Raw genomic sequence first — 21,479 nt, 5'->3', positions numbered from 1 at the left:
GTCCAGCCCACGTTATCCATCTTGGGCACAGATCTCTCATGTCCCGTGTCACTGGTACTCAGCAAGGACCCAAGACCGCCACAGCAAAGGGGAGGTTGGGAGCACTGAGCTTCTTCCGTGTTTCACCCCCTACAAGCACAAGGCGAAGGGAGGTCGGCAGGACCCACTGTAGCTGAGGCTTGGGAATCACCAGCCAACAGCCTGCAGGCACCAGGAGGTGTCAGGGTAGAGATGGCAGTGGAGCGATCGAAACCTGCTGGGGAAAGAGTGAAGGAAGGTTAGGCGGCAGTTTTTACTGCAGGGCAAAGCTAGAGAACGGAAGACTTCTCCTGTGCGCCACATCCCACACGAGATGCTGTCCCTGCATTACAGTGCCCCAGGACTGGCTGTTTTACGATGTCTCGTCTCGGCACAGCGGGGCAGCCAAGCCTCCCTCCAACACCTGAATCCTGCCTTGGACCCTGCCCAAGCGGGTGGTCACTGCACCAGTCCCTGCTACATGGTTCTTGGGATGCTCTTTTCATTGTCTGGCGGCTTCCTACCCCTGCTATCTCCAGCCAGAAACTTCTTACCCATGCTCTGCAAATAACAACTTTAGGTTTATTCACTCAGACCGGAGAAAGTAAATCAAAGAACGCTTTTGTTTGCGGTCATCCTGAAGTAAACCTTTTTCTTTTCTCCCTTCAATTTCCTCAGCAAAGCAAAGTAAAATAAAGCAGAATTTCCTCTCCTGAGTTTAGAAGAACATTTCAGTTCCTGTCCCAGAGGTAAAAGGTTAGCTTGTTCATTCTCAGTGTGAAATAAACGGTAAAACTTTTGGCTCAGTAACTGTCCAAATAAAATGTTATGATACTTCTTTTCTTTCCATTCCTCCAAAAGGGTTTTCAAAGTTTGTAAGTGTTCACAAACATCTCGATGCTGGTGTGCTCCTCACCCGACAAGCCATGTGACTGCAAGGTTTTTGTCCCTCACTCTAGACCTCCCGCACCCCATTTAGCTGCCTCTCTTTCCTATTGTCTGACAGCTCAAACCACAGAGTGCCCTGATCACTCATGCCCCGTACCTTGAGGGATCTTCCTGCGGTGAGAAGGGACCACCGAGTTCGATAACGTTGAGCTTGTTCTCAAAGACACCATAGCTGAGTGTGACCTGCAAAGAGGGGTGGGGAGAAAGGAGCAGGGAAGGTGAGGTGGTGAGCTCAGGAGCTAGGAACTTGCTTTGGGTAACAAAAGCTTGTGTTCTTATTCCTTCTCTGATGGCTTGGCCTCTGCCTTCCACATCTCCTCTCCTCCTGCCCATAATGGTCCATCACTTGAGTCCTTGGCCCTCTCCAGGCCCCCTACATCCCTTGTTATCTCCCCATGCATGGAAGACATGGTGTAAAGTCCATTTCCCAAACAATCAGCATTTCTCCATGTCCTGGTGCCATGTTCCCCAAGGACTTCCACCAGTCCTCCCATCACTCCCTGTACCTGTGTTCTCCACCACTGGCCCCAGGCCACTGTGACTATCATCTGTGCTGCAAGCAACCTCTGCTCCTTATTGAGAGGAAGCATTTGTGGGGGAAACCTCCTCAAAAGAGCAGATGACTGACTCAGTCCTCATCATGGCCACAAAATGGGCAATGTGTCTGCTAGCCCCCCTGCTCCACCTCCCCTTCCTCACACACCTCTCTCTTGTTCCGTTTCCCCTGCTCACCTGTTGCGTGAGACGGGAGGTGGGGATGAGCTGCAGGTTCTCCAGGTGGGAGTGGAAGAGCGCGTTGGGCAGCAGCTGCCCACCGACTTTGCACTCGATGATGTACCCCATGGTGCAGTCGTCTGGCAGGCGGATGAGCTCTGAAGTGCTCAGGAAGTTCCTGCCACTGGAAGAGAGCAGAGCTGGGTGGGTTAGGAGAAGAAGAGTGGGGGGATATGGGCAACCACTTCACTGAAAACCAGAATAAACCTTGGAACAAAGCAAGAAATCCCCAAGCCCCACTTGTAAAGACGTGGGAGTGTGTTTGCTCTTCAACCACGCCCAGCCATGCTGTCCCACCAAGTATCTGGTGTTGTCCCTGATATCTGTCCTCAGCGAGCTGATTCAGAGAGCTGACAGAGGCTGTGCCAAGTTAGCTTTCCAGCTGTTTGGTGAGCCAAACAGCTGGGGGTCAAACATTCAGGGGTCAGACAAGCCAGCACAAGAGAAATGGTGGGACTGCATGGCCAGGACCAGGAAAAAGAGGGAATGGGACAATCTTTCAGCTGGAATGAGCCGTTCATTGGCTTCACCCTAACGTAGCACCACAGACTTGCTTTGATGATGGGGTAAACCTAGTTTTAGGGCTCTTGTAACTGGAAGCAGCCACATGACACAAAGTGCTGTCTCCTTTAACACCCCTCAGCTAGTTCAAATGGTTTTAAAGCCTTTTAACACAGTAGTGGCAGACTTTATGACAGATTAGGTGTTTTCTGTCCATGCCACTTTAATTTTACCCTGGATCACAGACCATTATCCTGTCTGGGTCTAGCACAGCACATGTATCATGGCCTTCAGCTAAACCAGCAAAAACAGGACCACCTGGTGTACATCAGATCTGTCTTTCTGGCTATGCAAAGATCTGGTTAAGGCTGGCACAGATGTTTCCTGTTGATATATGCACATATAGCCTGTGACATAACCTAGGGCATCCTGGAAAACATCTTCTTGTAGGCTGGGCTAACACAAGACCCCAGGACCTGTTCTCCATGCACCATGCTGAGGAAATGACGGTGACCACTGTAAGAGGCTTTGGGGTGGGGAAATGGAAAATCAGCTCAGGAGGGAGGCAGAGGAGATTGGAAAGAGGAAGAGTGAGGGGAGATACACAGACAGGGAAAGCACTTAGGAAAAGAGTCAGAAGAAGCTGAAATAAAAGGAAAGGAGGGTGGGGGAATAACCAAGAGCTGAAAGGAGCTGGGGAGGAGGGAGTGCGTCATCCTACGATCACGTATGCTGACGTGCCTGCTGCTGTCTCTTTTTAATCAGGTGGGAGACCCACCCACTACATCCTTCCTTCAGTCCCACATTCTTACAGATATGAAGCGCGTGGCACTCTGCACCCTTGCAAACATCCCTGCAAACACTGTAGACACAAATCCAGATTTTACACTGCCAGGAATTACTGTGTGTCTGTGTTCCTAACCCCCAAAGGCTCATATACCCACCGGCTGCACGGCTCACCTGGCCCAAGGCATCATCTTCCTTGCCAGCTTGTGGCTGATGCAGAACCCAGCCCCTCCTGTGGCAAACCAGAAGCGCACAGATTTCTGGAGAGGAACAGCAGAGCAAATCAATGGCAGAGGCTCAGAGGACACCATGCTCCCCGAGAAGGGAATGCTAGAAACCCTGCTTTGACACAGAGATAAACAGAGCCCTATTGTCACCCCAAAACTGCTGCCTAGAGGGACTTGCTAGTAGTACAGCACCAATTTTGATCTCCTCGCATGGCTGGGAAGTCAGGATGAGCAAGGCTTCTAACATGGCACTCTGAGCTCAAAGAGAAAAATGAGCAAGCAGAGGTGAAGAGACCACTGGCCAAATCACATCATGCGTGCTAAGGAAGGCTAGCAGGAAATCCAGGCTGAGTTCTGCCAGCCTGCTAGAGCAGGGCTGATCCATTTGGAGCAGCCAAGCTCCTGCAGGCAGCAGCACGTGGGCTGCCCAAGGCAGCCTAATCTCCTTGCAGATGGGTACCCAACGGTGCAGCAGCACCATGGGACATCACTTCCCCTTCCTCGAGGTAGACTGGAGCGAGTCAACACATGCTACCGCATTCAGACAGGACCAGTGTGTTCTCAGCTGATGTCTCTTGCTCCTAGGATCTTTCCCTCATCAGGGTGCAGCTGATTAGCCACAGTATTAAATACAACCCACGGCTGTCCCACCCTGCAACATACCGTCCGGTTGTTGGGCAGTGTTTCGGAGGCCCGGATGGGTCGGTTCAGGCTGGGTTTCCCCAGGTAGACTTCCTGCGTCGCCGAGTAGGAGGACAGCAGCTGCAGGAGGGCCTGAGGGTTCAGATAGTTGTCGTCATCCAAATGGCAGAACCAGCTGGAGGGAGACGGGAGCAAAGACACAAGAGGATGGCAGTAAGGAGGTGCCGGCAGCCCCGTGGGGTTTCCCTCACGCAGCAGCCCCAGCTCACCTCCGGCTGCTGGCCAGGAACGCGTCGAACTCAGCAGCCATCTTGCAGGAGAGGGCCAGGTGGCTGTGCTCGGTGGAGCAGTTGGTGAACACCACGTGGTCACCTGTGGGTAGAGAGAAGGCTGGGGCTCAGGGCTGGCCCACATGGCCTCAGAGAGGGCCTCTGGGCAAGAGTGAAGAGGTTTGCTCATGGCCAGCTCCCTCTTGGTCCCCTGATCCAAACCTGCCATGATGTGGGCATCTCCTACCTGCTCGCCTCTTCCCCTCATCAACCCCAAGCTGTTCACTCCACACAAGCCTTCTAACCCAAATCATTTTGTGATTCTTATAGCTAGACTCCACCCCACAAATGGTACAATCAGGACAAGAGTTTAGTCATCAGCTCAGCACACTACTTTCCCCTTGCCACCAATGCACCTTGCAGAGACCAGCGCCCTTATCACCACCTCACTGTGGCCCACAGACACAGAAGTCCCATCCTGCCCCCCACCTAGGAGATGAAGTCAGGAGAAAGTAAAGCATTTTGCCCAAGGCTAGTTCCCCTGCTAACTGCTCTTCCACCCTGCCCACGGCCAGACAAGGTACAGGGTAAGGTTTCCTCCCTGGGTGCTTGTACTGTGTGCCTGGAGCCAGACATCTTGCCAGCCCCCCTCCAAAGGCCATGCAAGCTCAGAGACTGAAGGCAAGAGTGAGGTGGTGATGTGGGAAAGGTTGTTACCCATTCTTCTCTTCAGGGCATCATCTTCTTCATCAGTGAAGACGTAGGTCTGGGGAGATGAGAAAAAGATTACTGTCTCCAAACCCTCACAGGAGGTGCACACAGACCCCCACGCTGCCCCTCTTGCCCTGTTATTGCTTCATGCTGCTTCCTACCCGCGCACAGGATGGGCTTTGCAGGGGCTGCTCACTGCCCTAAGCAGGATCAGCATTTCCTTTGCCCCCCAACATCCCCCAGCCAGCACCAGCCCTGCTTGTGTTGCTTTATCTTTCCCCCTGAAGCCTTGGAAGAGGGACAAGGGGACCTGCAACACCAAGGGAAGGGTTGAGGGAAGCCTGGCTTTGGTGTCAGTTGCAGAAAAATGCAAGCATTGTGGTTGAACGATGCTCGAGTTGAAAGGAGAACATCTGTTTGTGTGATAAGTGTGCACAGCCCCCTGCCACTTGCCTGCCTCCTCCTCCTCTTCCTCCACCCCCAGGCTCTCTAATCCCCCTCTCTGCCATTATGTGGCATGTCTCCCCCTCCTCAGGGCCAGACAGGGATCAGGGCTCGGGGAGAAAAGCTTTCCTCAGGCAGAAAATGAGCTTTCATGAAATCAAAAAGGAGGCACAAGCCTTAAACAGTCTCTCCACCAGCTGCCTACAGGCTGGTTAAACAGCACCTGGGCAGGGACAAAAGCGACAAGGCAGATGGACACCAGCTCGTAGGAGCTGTCATCGCTCTGATGAGCTGAGTGTCCTTCTCCCTGCATTCCCCATGCGTTTGGGTTGGGTGATGTGCCCCCGCCAGTGAGGTGTGGAAAGAGAAATGATCTGAACACACAAGGAAGGCAGTGGAGGACCCTCAGACCACGAAGTCGAGCAGAGATGGCAGGATGGTCTCACAGTCTCAAATGTCTGAGCAGCAGTGACTCGGTGAATTCCCCTCCCACGGCTGACTGCAGTAACAGACCGTGCACACAGTCCTACCTGACCCCAGGGATAGACCCACTTAGTTTAAGAAATTTCCAAGGTGATCAGGCGACAGGAAGCAATTAGCAAAGTCTCAAGTGAAGGAGTTGCACTGGGTCAGGAGACTGTACCCTAAGGTTCAGGCATTCGCAGTGACATGGGATTTCCCTTGCCAGCACATTTAAAGGCAGAAATTTCCACCATGACAAATAATTCATCTTAAGAAAACAGTTCTGAAACTCTTGAAACTTCCTGATGTTTTCAAAAAACAGAAATAATGTTGCTAGAAATGACTTGCTTACAGGTATAAAACCATCCAGAAATCATGTGCCTAACCAACGTCATATCTGACTGACTTAAAATGGGGATCTGGATCTTCTTTTAGGTTTTCTATTTGTGAAAACACCCCAAGGCTCCCACTTTCCTCTTGATGTGAGGTGAGGAATACTGTTTTGCAAGGCACCTGACATGCTTCTTCAGGAACCCAAGGCTGAAGGAGCAGCATCACCATGGGAAACACCAGACTCTCCGACAGAACTGGGAGAAGGGGGCTACAAGTGTGGAGGCTGGGCTGGAGAGAAGCAGCCTCTCTGCTGTATCGACCCTCCTGTGCTCCACTAGACCATCTATGGGGCTGTGTAGGAGCAGAGGAGATGGCTGGGTGGGAAAGGGTGTCGGATGGACAGAGATGTTAGCAGTGATACAGAGCTGCTGGTGTCAAAGGGCTTGGCCTGGCAGCTCTCCATGAACACATGTACCCACGTCATGGATAAACACTGGATCTGGAGACTTCCACAGCCCAAATTTGGAAACAAACAAATAAAAACTAGAAAAAGGGAATAAATATGTGGAACCTGACAGTCTAGGGTCACATTAATCTCCCAGGCTATCCCTTTTTCAGGAAGAAACAGCCTCCAAAATGCAGATATGTGAACAAGGTTAATGGTGCGTCTGGGCAGAGAAGAGATTCAAAATCTACACTGTGTTCATAACACTGAAAATGTGAACAAACGTTTGAGGATGGCTCATTCAAAGTTTTCACTTCCATCAGATGGATGTTTTGGCTTGCTGTAAGGAGGGGAGGTTGCTAGAATTAGTTAGTGTTACCGAGCAAAATGCCATTTCGGACCAGAAATCGAGACTTATTTTCATCCAAACCACTGGGGCTGAGACTGCCAGGCACTTCAAGATGCTGTCCAGCCTTAACAGCCATCAAAACTGACACTTCTGCTTAGATGAAGCCTTTTCTAAGTAATGGGCTTTTCCTTGAAATGATTTCTACAGCAAGTTCCAGCGGAAAGTTTGCACTGGATTAGTTCTCAATAGAGAGATCACAGTCTGGCTCCTGGAAGAGCACCCACCCTGTACTTCCCTTTCCCCACCTCCCACCAGCTGAACATCTTCTGTTTAAACAGTGCAGTTTCAGGGGAAATCTCTCTCTCTCATTATACCCGAACAGTGTCCAACATAGAAGACTTTTAATTTGGCTCCTGTGCAATCTTTCCTAATCATAAAAGACCACGGCTGGTCCTGCCTCCTGGCGCAGTCACCTAAGCCCGGCCTTTGTGGTCTGGGTTACTTCCTCTGTGAGGACACCGTGCAGGTAACCAGCTCTGAAGCCAGGCTTGGCATCAGGAGGACAGCCAGCTGCCCAAATTTCCCCACTGGCTACCTGCGGAGAAGGACATGCTGAATCAGTCTCCAGCTATGAGTTAGAGCCAGTGAGAGAGCAAGACAGCAAGACAGTGAGGGTCAGCCAGCCCTAGAAGACAGTTCCTGTACATCAGTGCTTCCAAGACCTGGGTTTTAAAGTCTATACCCCTCTATAAAAATTCATTAGTAGGAGCTCTGGCAACCTGTCCATGGCCACACGACAAATAAATAACCTTTGCAAGCTGAGAGCTTTATCTCTTTTTTTTTTTTCTTTTTTTTTTTTCCTGCTAAGCAAGGGTTTCTATAGTGTCAATTTTTCAAAACTAGCCCTTTCCCCTACCTCCAAGTACAACCCTACAGAATTTTGTTTTATTTTGTTTTGTTTTGTTTTGTTGTTGTTGTTTGTTTGTTTGCTTGCTTGTTTGCTTGCTTGCTTTTTAAATAAAGGAAAAAAAAACTTTTGTCTTTCATGTATTTCTCTTTGCTTCCCTCCCCCTCCCCCGCCCTTAGGTCCATTTAGTAAAAAAGCAGAAGAAACAAATGGAAAATTGGGGGGGAGGCAGGGAGGGGAAGTGGACAGGAGGGAAGGAAAGCACTGAGCGTCCAACAGAATCTGATAACATTGGAAAAGCACTTTAAAAATGACTGACCCTCCCATTCGACCCCTCACTTCCCATTCTCCTGCTCAGTCTGTGGAGCTTTCCTACTGGGCTGGCAGCAGCACAGAAAATTCACCACCTCTTCCCCGGCTGGGACTTCATTTGTCTGTCAAGAAGAGATGGCCAGGTGAACGCAGGGAGCTGCTGTCTGATTCCTGCCATCTGCAGGATGGCCAGATATCTGTCTGTCAATCACACGAGGAGTGCAAGGTCAGGGGCTCCTTGCAAACCTGCTCCAAAAGCCCTTTTGGCGGTGTTTGATGCCGGTGTGGGCACACGACGTGGTTTGGCTTCTCCAAAGAGCCGTTGGGCTGAGGGCAGGAACGGGTGGGTGGAGAGGAGAAGTGTGTCTGGAGGAGGAAGCAGGGTATCTCAGATGCTAAGACGGACGGGCAGACAGGAGAGGAAATGTGCCCGAAATAGGACACGGCTTCCTGTGACAACCGCAGCAGACCAGACGGTTGCAGCACCAGAAAGTGGAAAACCACCCTTACCCAGAAAACCCTGCCTTGCTTCAAGCGCTCTCCTACCCAAAACCTCCACCCCCATCTACCTTCTTTGCTGAGGCCTGAATTCATCTCATTAAACAAGGGGGAGCCTCAGCTCCAAACCTCGCGAACTCATGGCACAAGGAGGCAGAAGGCCACCATTTCAGATGGGTCCTGGAAGGCCTGCGCTCCCCATCCGGCGCGGCTGGGGCCATCTGCGGTGTCAGTGGTTAAAGAAAATGAAAGCAAGTCCCCTACGCCTCAAGCCAAAAGAGTCAGGATTAGGTTAGGGGATGGCGACGCTTGCTGTGAGCACTCACCCTCACAGCCTTCATGTGAAGAGCCCACACGGGCTCTTCAGCCTCTCTGACCACCACAATCTGGCCACCAGTGGAAGCTCTTCAGCTTCTCTGGCCACCCTTCCCATGAACCAGGCACCAAAGCTACACTTTGCTGGGTAGCATCCACCATTCAGTATGAACAGAGGTTTGGGAAAATGAGGCAAAGGGTGGCACCACAGTGCCCAGTTTCCCCTTCCATTGGCTTTGTCCCTCCCCACGGACACCCCGTCCCCAATCCCACCGCCAAGCACCCCTCTGCAGCCCAAATCCACATGCTCACCTGCTCTCTTGCCCGGGATATCCACGTGTCCAGGAGCAGCTCCATCCTGCTCTGGTGAAATCTCTTGGTGGTCTTCACAGCTATGAAGACGTCTCCAAGTGTCAGGCTTCCTTCAGTCCTATATTCCCCCGGAGGTTGGATTTGCAGGTTCTTCTGCCCCCTGCCACCACCTCTCGCGGCATCCTCTGGACTTGCACGCGTCCATCGCTCTGGGTTCTCCGGCATCCCCTCTCTGAGCCCTGGGGATGTTTCCCCAGATGTTTCCTGAGCCCCACGGTGCCGTACGGAGAGGAGGGCCACGCTGACCAGGAAGACTGCCGCTCCAGAGAGACCACGGATGAGCCGGCGGCCCATGGCTGACGTACCTCCAAGGGAATCTGTCCACGCTTCTTTAAGCCTTCTGCAGGGCAGGACGAGCCGAGAGCAAGGAACAAATAGGATGAGGTCAAGGACTGGGGTGGGTGAAGATCCAAAATCCAGATTGACACCAGTCCCTGAAGATACAGACGAAGCAAGGAGAATTTCCACAGACCGAGGGGGTTTGATCACCCAGCGAGGCAGGGACGTGTGGCAGGAAAATACTCCTGGGCGACACGCGGGTGGCTGGTACAGCTCGCCAGGAGGAAAGCGAGCATCCCTGCTCCTGGGGGAGAGGATGAGGGTCCTGGGCTGGGGGTGGAGAGGGTGGCAGAGGAGATCAGAGCCATCGGAGGGGAGTCCGGACCGAAGACATCAGTTCCCCAGAAGACACCAGCCTGCGCATCCAAGCCAGGGGCTCTGTGGCGGACACATGGGGCCGGAGCAGCGCTGTGGGAAGGGGCCGGGTGCCATGTGAGCAGCTGGTCTGTCTGTCTGTCCACCTGCTCCCTCTGTGCAGCTCGGTCCTGCTCCTTGCCAGCCCCGGTCCCGCCTCCGGGCATGGGGCGGAGCGCCAGCCCCGGGGGAGGAAGAGGATGGAGGGTGGGGGATGGAGGGGGGCAGCCCCCGGGCTGAAAGCGGGGCTTGCCTCGCCTCACCCGCTGTGCCAAGACCCCAGGCTGGGCCCTCTCGCAGGTGGCAAGCAGCTGATGTGGGAGGACAAACCTGTTGCTTGACTGCTGGTCCCCTGAAAGCCCAGCTCCCGGAGGGGCTCCCAGCCCTATGGGGGGCCCCAAGCCCTGTTTTCTGTTACAGGAGGAGGGAAGGGGGAAGGGGTGCAGGCTCAGGTGAACAGTTGTTGGGAAGAAGCGTGTTTTTGCACAAAATCCCCCAGCCCCAGAGCTTTCCCGTGGGCACCGCTCTGAATCCCTACGCTTTTACCCCACCCTGCCTCCCCAAAACAGGGCTCTGGGTCTCCTGCTACCCCCCCATATGCCCTCTCCCTCTCCAGAGAACCCCAAACAAGTCCTGCAGGGGACGGCAGGAGGACAGTGCTCTACATAAGCTGCTGAAATCAGAGCGCCTCCTGAGGGAGCTGCAAGCTGTGGGCATGGCAAAAAATAAAAATAAAAGGGAATAAGACTGGGGGGGGGGGGGGGAGCATGGCTCGCAGGGTGTGCCGTGTGACAAAGCCCCCCCGCTGTGCACATGCCAGATCATGGGATGCTATAAAAGAGGGGCAGGGCAGGGATCAGGGTTCCTCTGTTCCACACTCCCACCATGTGGTGGGGACACAGGGAAGACGTCCCCACGTTACCAAAACCCTGTGCTCGGTTTCCTCAGGCCTCGTACATGCACTTTCATCCCAGCCCGGTCCCTGGTTCCAGCCTTTTCTTTTGTAAGGAAGAAATCACCGAATCTGCTTCTATCCCCTCTTCTCATGTATTTCTCCTAGTCTATAAGCCTCCTGGACTTCCCCTGGAGCAAGAACATCTCCAGAGCATCTCCCATACCCCTTCGGGGGGTCCCTGCAGGCTTTATTTTTAGATCTGGTTGACTACTGAGGCTTTCTTACACCGATTTGGGGCAGGGGGTTGTCATTCACCTTCAGGCCTTACATTACCGCAGAGACGTGAAGCTGGCATCACACTAAATACTGATTGCTCCCACGGCTAGCCCCTGCTCCTGAGCCAGAAATGACCCTCCCTGAGGATTTTGGCCATACCTCTGCAGCCCCAGGCAGATGTACAGGCAGCTTCCATGACTCCTAAGCATCCTGCAGCACCTCCCATCCCTGCCCCAGGTCTTCTGGGAGAGAAAGGGGTGGTGGAAGATCCCCAAAAGAGCCCTTTGGGGGCTGCAAGGGTGACCCAAATCAACCTTGATGGTGTTGGGCAGCAGAGAGGGTCTGACCCGACCACGTACAAACCAAAACTCTCCCGAAAGTAGAGGTGACCCCATGGTGCTGCAGCTCCCGTGGCACAGCGTGGAGAAGGCTGGTGACCTCCCACGGGGACACACCTGCCACTCGGCCTCTACCCTCCCCAGAGGGAGAAAATTTGCTCTCGGTGACTTTACAAGGGGTTTGTACAAGGCTCTTACAGCTGGTAATTGATGCCTGGGGCTGCTAATTGCATTCTGCCCGTTTACCTAACCCGTGACTCATTCCTCAGAGCATGCAGCTCCCCCCCCAGGGACACAAATGAGGTGGGCTGGGGTGTGCAGGGCAGTTGGGGCGTAATGTTTGCCTTAGAGCCCTCTGCCCTGTTTCTCACCCGTGTCCAGGACTAGTTGGAACTGGATTTTGGAAGCCGCAGGGGAGACGAGCCGGATAAAAAGAGGACCTGAAGAAGGCTGGGAGCAGGCAAGGCAGTGCCGCCTAGCGCTCGGAGAGCCAGATAGTGCCAACATGCCTCCCAACACAACCTTTCTTTGCCTCAGTTTCCCTCCTGAAGGAAGGCCCAGAAAGGTGTGTGGAAAGGTCTGGTTTATTTTTGGGGGGGTAGCGGCTACCCCAAGTGGGGGGACTTGCTCTTAACCACCCGCAGCCAGGGCCATAACACTGGGGGTGGTTCCAATGCCAGCAGGGGCAGGAGGAGCTGTCAAGCTCTGAATCTGTGCCTCATGGGGAGTGTTTTCCCTGGGTACTCGAGAACTACTTTTTCCATGCAAAGATGCACAGCCTCCTTCCCCTGCAAAACCATTGCCTGGGTGGAGGGGAGCTCGCTTTGGAACCTGTCTTCTCATCAGCTCAACAAGAGCACCACTTTGTTTGCCTGCAGGGCACCCACCCTCCCGGGGCAGCTGTGCTGGGAAGCTTCCACTTAGGAGCTCTCAGCTGGAGCCCTGTTACACCAGTCCCCCTCCATAGCTGCATTGCTCCAGGGCAGATCTGGGATTTTGCTCTACATTTAAGTGACTGCAGGTTAAAGTCTTTTCTTTTTCCTTTCCTCCCCCGCTTCCCTCTCGTCCTCGTAAAAGACACAGGCAACTGGTTTAGAGCCTGAAATAACACCTCACAGGGGACCCCTGAAGTTAATCTTTGCTTGGAGCTTCAGAAGTGCATGGCAATAGCAGTCCCTAATTGCAGGGGTGAGGAGGAGACAGGAGACCTCAGCCTCCGATACTGGTGGCCCATCTTCTCCCGTTGACCTGTCCCACAGCCACAGCCCCCATTTTCCTTTGCATCTCCCAGGAAAGACCATCTACCCCCCTCCCCCAAACACTTGTCCCCCAGGAGGACAAGGTGGCTGGCTTGTCACTTTGTGATAACTGGGGTATGGAGGGATGTGAAGCTCGAGGAACCATAGCCAGGACAGTGTGAGCTTTTCCCCATCTTTCTCAGGGTGACCTGCCTACCATCAACACTGCAGAGAAGGAAGGGTCTGAAACAACAGAGGACAAGTAGAAACGGGAGGGAGCTTGGTCTGTGGCATGCTCTCCCCACATCTCTTGCTGCCCTGCAACAGAGGGGCTGGGCAGATGGGCCCCAGCTAAAGGAGGAGAGAAACACCCCTGTGCATCACCCGACCCTCCCCATTAACACACGAGTCCACAGCCTGCCAGCCGTTGCCATTATGAATGGCATTTAATTCTCCTTTACACGCGGGTTGCCAATGAAACGGCCCATTAATAATTTACAAGCAATAAAAAGTACAGCTCCCATAAAACGAGGGTTGGTTGTGTCTTAGTGTCAGTGCGGCCGCGGCAGGGTGGTTGCAGACGAGCCGTGCCTCCTGCTCTGCAGGGCCGGAGGTGAGGTAGAGGAGGACCCAGAGCACACAGTGCCACAGGGCAGGGAAGACTAAGGTGATGGGCAAAGGGTTTCAATGTGTACATGTGTGAGATTTGCTCCTGCACAGCCTGATCTCACATGGTTCCCCATGCTCCCAGTCTGACCACGTATCAGAGCCAAAGGCCCAAGGTGATGGGGAACAGCCCACGAGGCATCCAGCAGAAAGGTGGAAGGAAGAGTTCTCTCCAGTAAAATATGGAAAGCTCAGGCTGATGGGTCAACACGTGTTATGCCCCCAACTCTTTATGTCCTCAAGGGGACCCACAAGGCCACCTGGTGCCTTTGCTGCTTGCATCCCCCTGCAGAAGGTGGACACACTACCTGGAGGAGCCCAAGGACAGCTCTTGGGGAAGGCTCTGCTACTCCAAGCTCAGTCATCGCCATCCTCAACCCACAACGGGCGCGTTTGTTCCTGGAAGATGCAGCCCCGCACCACCTTGGGCAGCTCTTCGACGTGGCTCCAGGCGTGGGGCTCCACACGGGCCCAGGAGCAGGGGAGAGCGTGGAGAGCCCGCTCAGCACCACGGCACACCTTCAGCACCTCCGTGTCCCGCTGGCCTGGCTTCCCCAGCAAGCTCCTGGGAAGACACAGGGACAAATGTCACCTTTATATGAGGAGATGGGGTTGCAAAAACACCAAGAGCTCACTCACGTTCACAGAAAGATGTTTTTGCCCTTTCCCCCCACAGCAGTCAACCTCAAACACAGCAACCTCCTCTCCCTCTGAATAGAGGCAAGGTGTTCTCCATCCTCCCGCAATGCCCTCCATCCATACCGCATGGTCTTGTCTTACCTGAGTCCCCTGACGTTCTTCTCGGTGACCTCGATGTGGATAACAATGGGGTATATCTCATGTTTAATTAGATCCCTCACACTCTGAACTCCCAGCTCGAGCAGGCAGTGTTTATTCTGGAAGGAAATTGAATAGATTTACTGATTTAAATGGAGAAGAAATAGCCCCAGCCCCTGACAGCCGCATTAAATCAAACTCCATACTGTGAAATATCATTGCTTCTCCGATAGTAATTCCATTAAACATGGGATTTACAAGCAGGGCCAAGGGGGAAGGGGAGAATTAAAGAGCAGGGTCACCCATTCCATCACAGCCAGCCCGACCCAAGAGCAACCCATCCTCTTGCCCTGCTCAGTTGTCCCATCCTTTCCTCCCACCCATACAGAGTGCCCCATCCTGGCCCTGTCCACCCAAAATATTCAGCACCTTCTCCATTGCCTCCCGGATCATGCGGATTTGGCCGCTCTCCTTCCACTCCTGGGGGCCACTTTTAGACAAAGAGGGCTCCTGAGCACTGGGATGCTCTTCTGCCAGCTTCTCTGCAAGCCAAGAGGAACAGGGGAGATGAAGAGGGGGGCATCATCCCCTCATCCCTCTTGCACCTCCTTTCTACCTCAGCTCCTGCACGCTTGCTGTGGTGCTGATACTTGAGTTCAGTGTTTATGGATTCTGGAAAGCAAGTCTAATTACACAACATTACACATTGGCATGGGTCTCCTGCCGCTTTCTGCTCACAGAAAAAGCAAGAAATCGCAGCTGAAGACCTTGCAGGGCAAGAGCAGCTCTTGTGTTGTGGTACAGCGGCAGTCAAAGCCAGCTCCCAGCCCTGATTCCCTCCTTCCCCCCTGCTCCAGCCCCTCCTTGATGAAGCACAGCAGAAAACAAATTATTTTATTTTGCCAAGTTAAGTTTCACAAGTTTCTCTTAGGGGCAGCAAGCTCCTGTGGAAGATTATCTGGCTTGCAAGAGAAGAGCAAGAGAAAGTACAGGCCATAAAGATAAGAGAAACATCTCAGGGCTCCCAGATCACCTTCTTTCCTCACAACAGCCAAAACTAGCGGGAGAGAATTGAGTTGTTTTTGGTTTAACATCCCCTGCTGCAGTAAATGACTTCAAAGCATGTTCCCGTGCAATGTGAGGGGGACCCTGCAGAGGGCTCAGTAGGATAGGATATATGGCCAAGTCACTCAGCTAAGAAGCCCGGCGGCCAAAATTGGCAGAGCCATCCTTTTTCAGCAAAACAGATTTTTCACCACCTCCATCACCACCCCCAAAACGCGTACCGACTCATTTTTCAGTCCCGCAGCTGGCAAAGACTGAACTGTAAACACGGGCAAGGAGAGAGATGGAAAAAGGAGAGGGAGGGAAGAGGGATTTGTCCTCTGGGAAAATCCCCTCTGGGAAAAAAAGCCTGTTCCCCCAGCTGCCTACGCAGTGGTGTGTCAGCCTCACGCTGCTGGTGGAAGGATGGGGACGGCTGGATGCTGCCATTCCCAGGGAGGTACGAGGTCAACCTGCAGATCCCACCTCAGGCAAGGGCTTCACCCCTGGGAAGAGCCACCCAGAGCAGCAAGACAATGCCACACCACCCTCTCAAGGAAATAAAGAGGATCCCCATGGCCCAGAAGACCAGAAAGGAGGGCTGGCTTCCCTCATGGCCAAAGGGACAGGATACATTTAAGAATAGGAGGAACACCTTGCACTTTGCCCAGAAAATGTTGACCTATCAATTGCGTGGGAAGACTGAAAGACTCCCACAACAAGATGCTGAAGAGACATGTCATGTCCTCTCCAAGAGCCCCGTGAGACTACGTCTCACACTTCAGGACCAAGAGCACCCATTCTTTGAATTGGACTCACCAATTCAAGTGACCTCCTTGAGCAGCACCTTGGCTTCCCACCACATGGCTAAGTGGCAAGAGGTGAAAAGGGAAAAGAGCCCCTCATTTCTGCCTACCTGCTGGGCACACATGGAAGTCCAGGCGAGAGGTGGGCAGGTCCAGCAGGTTCCTGATGAGCCGCGGAGCAATGCAGTTGGGTGACAGCACCACGGGGCGTGGTGTCTTGACCACCACAGGGTGCACCAGGCTGTAAGGCTTCAGGCTCCTGTCTGGGTCTGGAAGACGGGAATGAAGAAGAGAAAGCCAAAAAGGTGAAAACATGACAAGGTCCCCAGGGGTGATGGGGCAGGTGTGGGGGTAACAGCTCACCTGAGCAAGGGTCCAGCCACAGCTGCTGAGGGGGCTGGCCTGGGCTCTTCTGTGGTTTGGATTTCACCAGGCGCAGTTGGTCCAAGGCCCGTTTCTTTAGCTGAAGAGGAAGGGAAGGCAACAGAGCTGAGAGCATAGCCCAACAAAAATGTGTTAAAAAAGCTCTCCTTGCTGGCTTCTCTGGCTTACGTTATTTCTGTGGCTCTTCGGCTGCCCGGGCAGGTGGCTCTTCTCTTGGATCTTCAACAGCTGGTGGGCCCTGAAAAGACAAAGAGATTGCCCTTAAGCAACTCTGGAGACCTCAGGAACTATAGCCAGCTGTGACCTTCCCCAGAGAGACCTCCTGAAGCACAGGATTCCTCCCGGTCTCACAAGGGCACCAAAACCCTACAGCACTGGTCCCCAGCACCAGGCTTGGACTCCTTGGGGATGCTCACCAGAGAGAAACGGGACAGGCAGCCCAGGTACCCCTCTGCTTTCCTCCTCCTCCCCCCGTTACCTGCTGTAGTTGGGCACCGTCCCCTTGTCCAGGTCCCGCATGGTCAGGGGGTCGACACGGGAGCAGTACCACTCCAGCCGCCCTTTGTGCATGGTGTCTGTGACGTGGAGGATCTCCCGACACTTGACGCAGAGTGCGTAGGGGTCTGACGACTCCAGGAGGGGCAGGTTGGTGCGGACATAGAACGAGTCTCCAGAAAACTTCTTCCCTTCCTCCAGGGCTTCCCGCAGAGGCTGGTATCCTGGAGCAAGAGACGCAGGTCACCGCAGGTGGGAGCATGGTAGACCACCATCACCAAAGAGATAGCCAAGTTTCCAGCACTGCTTTGAGGTTATGGGGTGGGGTGGGGGTGCAGAGGAGGCAAACAGACAGAAGGTCTGTACCTCCATCCTGTAACTCAGAGGATGCACATGTCACACCGGACAGGGCAAGTAACCCGAGCTACGGCCAACCCCGGTGTCACACCTAGTGGCCTAGGACCAAACAGGAGAAGAGAGAGAAGAGCTGAGAGGTCAGGAAGGGAAGCAAAGAGCTGAGGCTGGAAGGAGAGCCAGCTGCCAAGGCCTTACCCTGCAGGTCCAGCTGAAAGACCAGGCTTGAAGGCTCTTCCCAATGCAGCAGGCTCAGGTAGGCGACCTCCCGCGTGCAGTTCTCCAGCGACAGCACCTCCTCCTTCAGCGACGGGACCCTCAGCTGGCAAGGACCAGATGCGATTAGACTCGGGCTGGATGAGCAAGCTCTCCCCCTGCTCCTCACCCATCAGGGCTACCCAAGAGATGGCACAGGCCCAGAGCAAGCTCTGCCTGAGGGCAAAGCATCCTCATCAGCCTCCAATTCCCTCCTCTGCCTCTGACATGGCTGCTGCCAGCCACCCCCCCCACTCGGTTTGGATGCTGGGCTGCCTTGAAAGCAAACGCGTGTGCACAAACATGTGCGGGAGCAGAGGCAGGGAGGCTGGTTTATTTCCAGTTACAGGTGGGATATCAATTCGAGTACCGTGGCAGTATTTCAAGTGGTGTCATTCCTGCCAAAACAAATGCCCTTCCCTCCTTCCAGGAGCTTTCTTTTGAGCAATTATTCTCCGAGAGGGTCACAGAGGCCTGCGAGATCTCGCTCCAGAATTGATTGTTTTGCAGCAGGCATGCGCAGGATGCAATAAGCAAACTGCTCTGCAATACTACAAGGTGACAGGCAGCTCCGGGGACACACAGCCATATTGCTGTCTTAATCCTCCTGACTCCTTTTTGTTTTTCTCCTCCCGCAGCTGATGGAAGCCTTTCAGAAAGCCTCGGCACCTTTGCATGCACAGGTACGTCTGAGTGCAGAGACCTGCGTGCCTGTTTGTGCTGCATCGAGCTCTAGGCAAGGAGCAGAATTGGGAAACGAGAGAGATGGAGGTGGACTTCAAGCTGACCAGAAGCCAGTCTGTACTGGGGCTCTCTCCACACTCCTTGCATCCCGGCTGCACTGCAAATCCCCAGCTTGAGCCCGTTCCCAGACCCACCTCAATGAGCCGGCAGCCTTCCCTGAGTCCTGTGTTCTCAACCTGTGAGCCTGGCTTGACCCACTGGACAAAAATCCCTGTCCTGTTCCCTCCGAGGATGGAGATGTCCGCTCCTAGACTCTTCTCCTGGGGCGACAGGTTGCTGGCAGGACCCATGCTCGTGAGCTGCACCACCAGTGACCTGGCAGGGAGACACACCAGCAAATGAAGCTTGCTGCTTTTTCTAAGGACCAGGCCCCCATGCCTGGAGCCCAGCTACAGCATTTTCATTGTATTGAACGTTACATTGTGCAGAGCTCGTGGTCCATCACCAGGGCACGTGCATGGAGCTTGTGAACCCCACATCCCGCTCCACCCCACCAGCCCTCATACAAAAGCCAAGCTGGGGTCCACCAGACTAGACAGATGTGTGTCCTAGGGCAACATCCCCATCCTTCCATAACAGAAGGACAGAAAAATATGGTCCTGCTAGGAAGCAAGGAATATAGCATCTTCATTTCTCTGCTCTCCTGCTAGCAAGAAAGGGCCCACAGGAGGAAGAGCCTTCCAAGCATGGCCCCCCAACATCATGAACCCCCCTCCAAGCAGCAGGCCCTCAGTGCCCAGCTCAGAGAGCAGCAGTCACCTCCTGGTGACCTCCTGGCGGCTGGGGAGCGTGGACAAGCAGATCTCCGACTTCACCCTGGCGTAGGTGCTGCTGGAAGAGGAGGAGAAGGCCCCAAGCGAGATGCTAGCGAAACCACTGCCTAGGAGAGAGAGCAAGAGAGAGAGGGGGCACATCACCTCTTGGAGCACTGCAGGGAGATCATGTTCTCAGGATGGCATGGAGATCAGCCGCCACCATCCACCACAGGCCACGCCAGCACCAGGAGATCCACAGCCCATCACCCAGAACCGATAACACCCCAGGGCGAAGGCATTGCTTTCTTCCATTTCCTACTCCCCAGCTCCAAAAGAAGTTCTCTACCAGCAAAGCTCTCCATAAATCAAAGAGAGCGGATGGAAACAGTTACCTGCTCTGCAGGGGACAAGCTGCACAAAGTGAAGGTGTGAGGGAGGGTCAGCTGTCCCACCCCTCTCCCCCCAGACACCAGTTCTTCCTAGATAAGCCCTTTGGGGAAGGTCCCCACCCTGGTACCTGTTGCATCTTCAATGCTGCTAAAGGAGCCACAGGACAAGCTGCAGAGGAGACACAAAGGTGAGGTGAGAGGTAGCAGCTTCTCCACAGCCTGTCTGCATCCCATTCTCACCCCCATCCCCGCAGCTTTCCCCCAACCCTGACGCAGAAGTTCCCACCCTCAGCCCCACTCCAGGCTCCCAGAGCCATCCTGCTCGCCCTCCTAGAGGAGACCCAGGCTCAGGCAGCCCCCAGCAGTCACCTTTTGTAGGGCATGCACCTCTCTTCCCGCTGCCGCCGGAGGATGGAGCCGATGCAGGGAGGGAAGGGGAAGGTGGAGAGGCGGTTGATGTCCTTCTCGCTGTCGGGGGTCACCTCCTTGGGCAGAGTGAGAGAGAGACTCCTGCTTACACCAGCACCCAGCACCCTTGCCCTTATATCTCACTCTTAGCATGTCCAGGGGTACAAGCAGCCTGTGAGACTTCCCACTTTAGGGGGCTCAGGGGATGAGGGTTTGAAGATTTGAAGAATCAGAGGGAAATGGGCAAGAACCTGATCCCATTAAAAGAGTAGGATATTTGCTACGGGGTATAAAATTGTTAGGATTATTTCCCTGGGGTATGATTACAGAGCTTGCTGGAGAGGATAACACCTTACACGGGGCTGCTGACTTCTAGGGTGCCCCACGGGGAACCAGCTCCAACACTCCATGCCCTTGCAGGGCCGTGGGTTCCCACTGCTCCCAACGGGAACAGCTTCTCACGGCCAAGCACTCACCATGCTCTGAATGGCAGAGTCCCCCAGCGCGTCCACGAGCCCACTCGCAAAGCCAGCAGGGTTGTCAGCGAGGCTCCAGGTGCTGCTGAGGTTGGAGCAGAGGGAGTAGGAAGAGCTGCACATCTGGGAGAGAAGGGAGCCATCATCCCATTGAGTCCCATCATCCGCCCCAAAATTAGCCTTGCCCTCCTCGCTGTGCTTTTTCCTTCCCACCGCCCTCACCTTGCCCAGGCTGCGGTTGCCTCTGCAGCGCTGCAGCTGCACCTCCAGCGTGCTGTTCAGCCCTTCCGCCTGGCTCAGCTTGCTCAGGAGCTCGTCCCTCTCCTCCTCCAGGGCTCGCACACGCTTGCGGTACTGGTCCTTCTCGATCAGGCTCTGGGAGTACTGCAGCTGCACCCCGTCCCGGCTCTGGATAGCCTGCAAGGAGCCAGGCAGAGAGTGAGACAAGGAGGCGTGCACCACAAACCCCCTTCTCCCACCCCGGCACTGCTGGAGAAGAGCCACGGGGGAAGGAGAGGGTACCCCGAGCAGAAGCAAGAGCCCTGATCCTGCTGGCACGTGGAGAGCACTTCACCTGGTCGCGCTCCTTCTCGATCTCCTCCAGCTGCAGCAGCACGGTGTTCATACGATGCTTGTAGAGATCGCAGTCCTTCTGCAGCGTCCGGTACTTCAGCTGCAGGTCTTCCACCTCCTGCAGGTACTGGCAGCAGCAAGCAGCGAGCGTTAGCCACTCTCAGAAGCGACTGCACGCAGGGAAGGGGTTGGTGACGGATGCTTTACCTTATCCCTCAGCTCTTCGGCCCACTGCAGCTCGCTCTGCAGGGAGTTGAGCTTCTGGCAGAGGTCCTGCCGGTCATCTTGGGCTTCCTTCCAGTCGTGCTCCAGGATGTCCAGCAGGATCTGCTCAGAGCCCGGCACCGGGACCTCGCCAGGAGCCTGGGAGGTGAGGAGGCACCATCACCACAGTGCAGACACCGAAGGGACCTCCAGACCAGGGCAGTGCCCAGCTTGGTGGCTGAGTAATGACAGCATGACTGCCCTCATCATTTCTGTGTGGACCTACTGTGCCCTCAAAGGCACAGAGCCATGCTTGTGAGCACACCCAAGGGTCACAGAACTAGAAAGACGGACCCATCGCTGCCTAGACCCAGAGGTGACAGCAGCCACCTTCCC

At 54.3% G+C, this 21,479-nt stretch overlaps 2 protein-coding genes and 1 long non-coding RNA gene across 6 annotated transcripts in view; 1 reads left to right on the top strand and 2 right to left on the bottom strand.

Moving 5' to 3' along the window:
• Positions 1-26: 26 nt before the first annotated feature.
• On the bottom strand, positions 27-10,549 carry MFNG (MFNG O-fucosylpeptide 3-beta-N-acetylglucosaminyltransferase). Of its 2 annotated transcripts, XM_035310254.1 has the most exons (8): positions 9,254-10,549; positions 4,883-4,931; positions 4,166-4,268; positions 3,918-4,071; positions 3,202-3,287; positions 1,699-1,864; positions 1,064-1,149; positions 27-253 (listed from the first exon to the last, which is right to left on the bottom strand). In XM_035310254.1, the coding sequence occupies exons 1-8, from the start codon at positions 9,605-9,607 to the stop codon at positions 187-189; spliced, it is 1,065 nt and encodes a 354-aa protein (XP_035166145.1). In that variant the 5' UTR covers positions 9,608-10,549; the 3' UTR covers positions 27-186. The 2 variants fall into 2 exon arrangements, with proteins under 2 accessions (XP_035166145.1, XP_035166152.1); XM_035310261.1 differs by lacking the exon at positions 1,064-1,149 and having other exon boundaries at positions 27-256.
• On the top strand, positions 755-19,133 carry LOC118156307. The gene is made up of 4 exons (XR_004746223.1): positions 755-767; positions 2,418-2,419; positions 5,787-5,796; positions 19,012-19,133. It is a non-coding gene; the product is annotated as an uncharacterized LOC118156307 (long non-coding RNA).
• Positions 13,175-21,479, bottom strand: part of CARD10 (caspase recruitment domain family member 10) — a 20,556-nt gene continuing 12,251 nt past the window's right edge. For 2 of the 3 annotated variants that reach the window (XM_035310221.1, XM_035310231.1), the window contains 16 exons: positions 21,087-21,242; positions 20,881-21,006; positions 20,529-20,723; positions 20,307-20,429; positions 19,792-19,907; positions 19,551-19,591; positions 19,038-19,158; positions 18,413-18,593; positions 17,478-17,601; positions 16,909-17,149; positions 16,599-16,668; positions 16,410-16,509; positions 16,157-16,315; positions 14,626-14,738; positions 14,200-14,315; positions 13,175-13,984 (listed from right to left, as the gene is read on the bottom strand). In XM_035310221.1, the coding sequence (XP_035166112.1) occupies positions 13,777-13,984; positions 14,200-14,315; positions 14,626-14,738; positions 16,157-16,315; positions 16,410-16,509; positions 16,599-16,668; positions 16,909-17,149; positions 17,478-17,601; positions 18,413-18,593; positions 19,038-19,158; positions 19,551-19,591; positions 19,792-19,907; positions 20,307-20,429; positions 20,529-20,723; positions 20,881-21,006; positions 21,087-21,242 (2,190 nt within the window). In that variant the 3' untranslated portion in view covers positions 13,175-13,776. The other variant, XM_035310240.1, reaches the window with a different exon arrangement.

Source organism: Oxyura jamaicensis, chromosome 1, assembly GCF_011077185.1.
Source record: "Oxyura jamaicensis isolate SHBP4307 breed ruddy duck chromosome 1, BPBGC_Ojam_1.0, whole genome shotgun sequence".
NCBI lineage: Eukaryota > Metazoa > Chordata > Aves > Anseriformes > Anatidae > Oxyura > Oxyura jamaicensis.
This window is presented reverse-complemented; position numbering and strand designations above follow the sequence as displayed.